At 39.0% G+C, this 7,799-nt stretch overlaps 1 protein-coding gene and 1 non-coding gene across 2 annotated transcripts in view; one reads left to right on the plus strand and one right to left on the minus strand.

The window, feature by feature from the left end:
* Positions 1–1,712: 1,712 nt before the first annotated feature.
* On the plus strand, positions 1,713–1,786 carry trnai-aau (transfer RNA isoleucine (anticodon AAU)). Its single transcript has one exon. It is a non-coding gene; the product is annotated as a tRNA-Ile (tRNA).
* Positions 1,787–2,521: 735 nt separating this feature from the next.
* LOC107696756 (vigilin-like) overlaps positions 2,522–7,799 on the minus strand; it is a 26,052-nt gene continuing 20,774 nt past the window's right edge. Inside the window, 14 exon segments of the mRNA XM_016497238.1 lie at positions 2,522–3,617; positions 3,740–3,880; positions 3,986–4,102; positions 4,212–4,391; positions 4,478–4,621; positions 4,726–4,860; positions 5,034–5,138; positions 5,225–5,373; positions 5,888–6,026; positions 6,138–6,356; positions 6,458–6,679; positions 6,908–7,144; positions 7,261–7,392; positions 7,465–7,551. Of these exon segments, the coding sequence (XP_016352724.1) occupies positions 3,525–3,617; positions 3,740–3,880; positions 3,986–4,102; positions 4,212–4,391; positions 4,478–4,621; positions 4,726–4,860; positions 5,034–5,138; positions 5,225–5,373; positions 5,888–6,026; positions 6,138–6,356; positions 6,458–6,679; positions 6,908–7,144; positions 7,261–7,392; positions 7,465–7,551 (2,100 nt within the window). The 3' untranslated portion in view covers positions 2,522–3,524.

Raw genomic sequence — 7,799 nt, forward strand, 5'->3', positions numbered from 1 at the left:
TATATATGGTTCATGTAAATCCACTTTTGAGACGTATGTGTACTTAATGGAGCTCCCCTGTTAGTTATGCATTATAAAACGTGTTTTTACAGCAAAATCACAAATATGCTATATTATGTAGGTCACAGACAGGGTTTAGATTAAGCCGGGATTAGGCCATAGTTCAACTAGGACATTTAAGTAGCTTTTATAAACGTGCCTTGGATAAAAACACAACTGATGTGCATCTTGAGACAAAAAAAATTATTTTAAGATCAGCCAGTTCAAGTTGCTCTCAGTTAAAACAGCCCAGACATGCATTTTAGTCTGGGACTAGTCTTGACCAGCCTTGTCTGTGAAACCGGGGGATAGCGTCTTTACACCTTTTGCTTATATATTGCTTACTTTACACCTTAGTTTTAATACATTATTAACTCCATAAACAATACCACTGTATGAAAATAACTTGCACACTTCAATTTGAACGGTTATTGAGGGACAAAGAAAATTCTCACCGTTGTCTCTGTACAAGCGGCCATCTTGCCAACAACATCTCGTTTTGACATCTCGCGTGGTTCTGTGTGATTTGGACAACTTCAAGTTACGCCCCCTTCTTCAAGTTACGCCCCCTTCAAGTTACGCCCCTCTCTTGCAGTCCGCAGACAGACACTCTTGGCTGGCAACGCTACAACGCCACACTGCTTTGGGGCGTGTCAAATTTAGTGCAGAGCACGCCTCTGAAACACCCTGTTGTTTTTTAGTCTATGGTTTCATCTCCTTCCTTTCACAGCGATTGGTTGTCGCCCGGCGTTTTTCGCTCGACATTTGCATAAAGTCGAGGAATGCCCAATCTTTTTGACGCTCTCTACCGCTGTCAACGCTTTCTCCGCGCCGCTTTCCATCCCTATGGCGAGTGATTCGTGCCTTTTCTATGCTAAACAGGAGAAGGAGAAGGAGCAGTCTACCCTTCCGTCGCCGCCAGTCCGTGTAGATTTTTGAATGGGATTAATAGGGACGGCAGGCGACAGACCGGCGGCGACGTCACGGCGACGTCATGGTAGGAACTATACCTGACGGCGACGTGGCTACGGCGTATGTGAGAAATGTATTAAAATTATGTACGTCTGAACTAGGCACGTCGCCTCACAAGACGCCTAATATATACGTCGTATCAATGTACGTCGCCTTAAAATGCCTGATACATAGCCAGATACAGAACATGTATTTTTTATATGTAGTTTGTCGCAGTCTTTTTGGAAATCATTGCAGGACTGGATGGTAGAGAAGGGTGTGGTTGCTGATGGTTTCACTCTAACCTTACAAGATGTAAATTTGTTTGTATTATATCATTTGTTGTAATTATGTATTTTTATTATTTAATTTATTTTTATTTTATGTTTCTTGGAATGTTTTGTTATATGATTTGTCTGGAGCTTATTATGATTCTATTGTGTTGAGCCTTCCATACCAGAATCTTTTTTGTATACTAATTAATGCCAGTTTGTTGTATTCAGATTTTGTACTTAATAAAAAAAGACTTCGGTAGGTTATCCCCGGCATGATCCACTCGCCATAAATCCCATAATACACCGCGCGAGCGTTTAAACTCAACTTCCCTAGGAATTAATTGAAAACGCTCGCTCCGCTGCGCTCGCTACATGCCAGTGGAAATGCACAGAATTGAACTCACCAGGGAGACCCTCTATTGCATTAAGTACTCCATATCATATCATGGCCGGTTAGCTCAGTTGGTTAGAGCGTGGTGCTAATAACGCCAAAGTCGCGGGTTCGATCCCCGTACGGGCCAGTATGTTTTATAATACAAAAACACATTTATTAAAACCATTCTTTATTGTAACAGATTAAAAATCTGGATGAACATATGAGTCAATGGGCATAAAAGATTCAATAAAACGCCAATATGTAGTAGTTATACTACTTATAACAAGTGCATTTACATTTAGTAATTTATCACATTCTACACTTGTACAAAATCTATACAGGTTTAAACAAGATTAAATCCAGAATTTAATGTAAATTTCTTTGCGCAGTTTAAAAGGAAAATTAGAATTATTATTAATATGTTGTCTTTACATTAAAATCAATTTATGGTTATGCACAACGGAGTAGATTTTTTTCAACTAAAATGTATTTTACCTTTTTTGCAAATTAACACTGAATAACTTCAAATATTTTTTTTCCCCTGCCAAAGTATAACAATCTTACATATTCCTCATCCAGGTTTATTAGGAGATCAACAGCTTCATTGATCTGCTTAAGAGCTACGCAGGTAGTTGAAATACTTGGCTAATATATGATCCATGTATGATAATATATGTCCATTTTCCTGACATACATAATTTTTGCTGGTGAAAATAACCGCTAGTTTTCAGCAACACGCTATCAGCATTCACCACAAGGTCAAGAGGGTCTGATGGGGTCCTTCTATTAATTTATCCTATACACACAAGTTACATTCTCATTGGTTACTGTGAATGTGTACGAAATCAGTCTCACCACAACAAGTCCAGATACATTTTCCATTTTTATTTTCCTTTTTGGACAGTTTATTTTCCAGTGTTTTCCATAATGGTTTCCTTTGACATTTTTGCATAATTCTTATAAGGCTATTAAGAGGGCCATTGCTATGGTTTCAGACCAACCTGCATAGCAATTGGAAGACAAAAAAGGGCTGGACACGGACCCATTAGCAAGAATGAGTAACACATGACATTACTTGACATTTCATTGGCACAAAATGGTCTTTTTTTCCATCCTTCCAAATATTATAATCTTTAATAAACATGATTTCTGACTATCAAAAACAAAATTAAAAAGTACAAGCAGTTTAGTGTACGTTTTAGAGACTTTGGGAACCTTGGGACTTCCACTTCATGAGAGATTACATCCCTGGGACTTCCAAAGCAAATGGCAGTTTGAAAATACTTCTGTAGTGAAGAGTCCCTCTTTAAGATGGAAAGCTGTAAAGGCTGCATGGAATCATTTCCCAAAGTTAGGGAATTAGGAATGGGGAAAGAGACAAGTGAAATGTCTGCAACACAATGGCTACCCTATGGAACTAGACAAACGTACAGTTGGTTACCCATTTCCTATGAATAAATCTGACTTCAACCAGAAGCAACATCTTTCAGAGGTATACAGTATATTTTTCCCCAAACACCACTGCGAAGGCAACTATGAGACAGAGCAGCTTAATAAACCCAAGAAATAACCTTTGTAATGAAATAATGTTTTTGTAATGAAGTCGTATCAAAAATCACTTAAACCTGGATTGTTACAGACCTGAAACATGGCCAGGACTACTTTTGTTTTCCTTCAATTTGTGATTCTCTCTTAAAATGCAAACAGGTCGACTCATTTCATACCAATTCAGGCGTACCTGGTAGAGGCCACACCCATAATAACGATGTTTATCACCTGTTTTGATTGGGGGGGGGTTATGGTAAGTGGTCCATCCACATCCAAATGAGGGATTATAGTAAGGGGAAACAGGAGGTTGCAACATAACCACTGAAGGAGACATTTCAAAAACGTTTGGGTCCCCATGGAGATGATCTCGCATTAGTCACAGGTGCACCAAAACTGGGGAATTCCTCAGAACTGCTCATATCGGGGGCCTAACACCCAAAAAAAAAACAACAACCACGAGACAGGAGGTTAAATTACAACATTAGAATTATGCATAAATCTGTGACTTAATTTCATTCATTAACTCATGACTGATTACATATTAGTTTACCTTTTCATTGCCAGTGGCCCAAGGAGCCTCCCGCACAACAAAGCCCTTGGATGGGCCTCGAGGTTCTTCCATGCTGGAGGCAGTGGAACCAGAAGGCTTCATATAGGCCATTTTGGCTTCATTTTCAACTACATCAGACAGCTGAGGGTAAAGATGAAAAAAAAAAATTACCTTTTTGCTAATTTAATACTCTAAAATTAATCATTTAATTTAAATTTCCTCTGCTGAAGTATAGAATTATCTTACATATTCCTCCTCCAGGTTTAGAAGGTGATCAATGGCTTCATCAACCTGTTCTGGACGGCCAGTCACAGTCACTAAATTGGGATTCGCAGCTCCACTCTGAGGGAACCGAACATCAACCTGAAAAAGGTAAAACAATATATACACAGTTATTTAAAGTGTGCATTTAAGAAAAACTCAAATACACTGTATGAAAGTGATTGAAGATGTGACACATTTACCATCTCACCTTAAACTCATCCATGATTTTGCGGATTCCCTTGCCACGTGCCCCTATGACACGAGCATGGACTCTGCTGTCCAGGGTGATGTCCTCAGAGATCATCTCCTCCAGTTCATCCACTATAGCCTGAATAGCATCACGTGCTGCCACAGCATTCTGCTCATAGCCAGTAATGGTAATCTGATCCTAGAAGACCAAATCAAGGGAAAAAAAAGTTCTTGGTCATTCTTTAAAAAAAAAAAATTCATTTTTAGGCTCCAGCCTAACCTTACCTGGTTCTCATCATTTTTCTCTGGAAACTGAATGTTGACCTCATGCTCATTGCGGATTTGGGTGATTATGGCACCCTTGCGTCCAATGATCTTGGGGTGATACTTGGGATCCACAGTGATGGTCAGTTTGAAGCTCCTGAGAGCCTGTGGACAAAAATATAAATTGGTAATATATAAATCACATAATGTGTGATTACAGAGTGGAAATCATTTACACGTTTCATTTGCTATTCGGGCTTCAAACTTACCCGATCCTCCTGTTCGGACTGTAGCTCTTTGACACGCTCAAGAAGTCCCTCTTTAGCACGGTCAAGATGGGAGGCCAGGCCAGTAACAGAGATAATGTCAGACTGTAACTCATGAGCAGGCACTTGAATATTAACCTGGGAGGAAAATATATTTGTCAGGACGGCAGCAAGAAAATCTATAAGAGACCGTTAAAAACCTTTAGTTATAAATACAACACATATCTCTATAGCCATTTATATGAATTAACTGCTGATAAATGCAGAAATAGACTTGTGATTCCACTGAAATCAGCTTTAATAAGACTAACCTCAAACTCATCCATCATCTTGCGGATTCCACTTCCTTTCTGACCAATGATGTAGCGATGCAGCTCAAAAGGCACTTCCACCGTAATGGTCACAGGAACCAAAGCCTTTAGAACAAATATTTGTTATAGCATTTGACAAAACACACCAAGAACATACAAATAAGAACTACTGCATAAAAGAATTTTCACACCTTTAGTGATTCAACAGCAGCTTCACATCTCTCTTTGCGGCCAGACAGCACAATGACATCACACTTCTTTGGGACTAAAGGATCAGCAGGCTCCTTCACCGCTCCATTGGCCTCTCCATTCTCCTGAACTGGAGCATCAGCTGATGGAGCTGAGTAAAACAGAAAGGTTGCAGATTTGATCTTAGAGGCTTGCCACAAAAAAAAATAAAATAAAAAAAAAAAAAATAAATATTGCTTGTAATTGTTAATGACCACAAAAGCCTCTGCTAAATGCATAAATGTAGATGTTCAGAGGGGATTGCAGGATGCCTTAAAAGTATTTAAATTAAATTATTTAAATAAAATTGTACTATTTTAAATTAAAATGCTAAAAAAAACAACAACAAAAAAATTGCTTTCCCTCAATAATTATTGTTTTACCTGAACAATAATGTATTGTTGAATACTGATGAACATATGATTCTGGAGTCACTAGTATCACTGTTGTATAAAAGTAGGGGATAACTATGAAGATTTCAAATGGGCCATTTTTGTGCTTCAGCTTCAGTGTGTGGTCTTCTTGTACAAGGGAGAGTTGTGGTTTCTATTTCAAAAATAAGCCAAGAAACATTCGATTTTCCATGATATGACCTTTTAATTATCAATATTCACTGTAATATTTACCTTGCTGGTCCTCTCTGTCTGGAAACTTGATCTGCACATTGTGGTCTTTAGTGATCTGCTGTATGCGAGAGCCCTTAGGCCCCATTATGGAGCGGTGGAACTTCTGAGGGATCACACACTCCATGGTCACATGTGCATCCTGCAGATTTAGCAGAACATGTAGTCCATTACCTCTTTAAAATAGCACAATAACTGAACTGTCCAAGATTGGAATTGCATTGATGCATTGCAGACTGTTACATCTACTCACCAAATCCTCAATCAACTCCAGCATGCGTTTCTTCGCTGCCTCCACACACTCTTTGGCTCCCTTTAGGGTGACCTTATCGCTCTGTGAGGCAGTTCGGGGGAAACTGACTATAATGCCACCATACTCATCAGCGATCTCCCTCAGGACTTGGCCACGCCGTGCCACGAAGAACCGATGGTGCTTGGGATCGACGATCATGAAATCCTCTACAATGTTATCCTGATATCAGAAATATGATTTAAGAATCATTAGAGCAAATGGTTATATCATTTTTTTGATTATCAGTGTTGGGGTAAAAAAGATGAACATAGGGGACTAACCAAGCTCTTAATAAGTGCCTCCAGCTCCTTCTGTGCTTCTGCTACAGCTTCCTCTGTACCGATGACTGTGATCAGCTCCTGATCCTTATCTTCAGCAGTAGGGAAGATGATCCTGGCACCTGTGCTGTCCCGCACCTTGCGGATATTTCCACCTCCTTTTCCGATAAGGAACTTGTGGTATTCAGGTTTGGCACGAAGCTCAACGGTGTGGTTTTTAGTTTGCTAATAAAAAAAATTTAAAAAACACACAAACATACTTAGTCATACAATAAATGCACAGAGCTTAAGTAGATTTAATTGTTTTGAGCAATAATGACTGGCCTTGTGTTAAAAGCAGTTTGGAAACTTGTACTAAGAAATCCGGAGCCCAGATGACATTCCAAGCGAAACACCAGCATTACCAGCTTTAAGTTTCAAGTTCTTCAAGGAAACCTATCCCTTTAGACATACCTTATCTTCTGCCAGGGACAGCAGCTGTTTCTTAGCTTTCTCTACCTCCTCCACGGGGCCTCTGATCGTCACTGCATCAATGCCAGAGCCCTCTGTTGGGAAATGGATGTGCACGCCACCACACTCCTCCATTTTGAAATAAGCCTCTTATGCTTATTGCATTTGTTTTTTTAATTGTAATATTTCTTTTTTTTCCTGTGACTGCAAAACTAAATTTTCAGCAGCCATTTCTCCAGTCTTCGGGGTCACGATCCTTCAGAAATATTTAGAATGGTACTGTACTTCTGAACAGTAATATAAAGAACAACTTAACATTACAGAAATACAACAAAATAATAAAATTAAATCCTCACCAGTTCTTTCTGAATGGCCAGAATCCTGTTTTTTGCTGCCTCACAGCTTGCCTTCTTTCCTGTGATGACAATCATTTCAGAGTTGCTGTTTTCCGCAGGCAGATCAATCTTAGTGTTAGTCTCTTCACGGATCTGAGAAAGAAAAAGAGTGTCAGTTAGTAAACGGGTTGAGAATGGATAAAAGTCTAAAAAGTAACTACTTACCTTCTTTATATTTGCTCCTCCTTTGCCAATTATGTTTTTGTGGAATTGCTTGAAAATGGGGACTGAGACAGAAAAGCTGTTCTCAACCTGGAAAAGTACATAAAAGTAGTGTGGTTTAGGAAACGCTAAAATTGACATTGTCATTTCACAGACTGTTAAGGTCAAAATATACTTAATTAGTATATTATACAGCCCGTCACAGTATACTGCATTTAATAGCATGTATGAACACCGTCAGTTGACATATGCACAATATGAAGTTTCACCCTTGTCCAGTGACTCTCCAGAAGTTATGAATGTACCGTAAAAGGGTATGTGTACTTAAAAAAAAAAAA

The sequence above is a fragment of the Sinocyclocheilus anshuiensis genome, unplaced genomic scaffold (genome assembly GCF_001515605.1).
Source record: "Sinocyclocheilus anshuiensis isolate Anshui unplaced genomic scaffold, SAMN03320099.WGS_v1.1 scaffold999, whole genome shotgun sequence".
In the NCBI taxonomy this organism is placed as follows: domain Eukaryota; kingdom Metazoa; phylum Chordata; class Actinopteri; order Cypriniformes; family Cyprinidae; genus Sinocyclocheilus; species Sinocyclocheilus anshuiensis.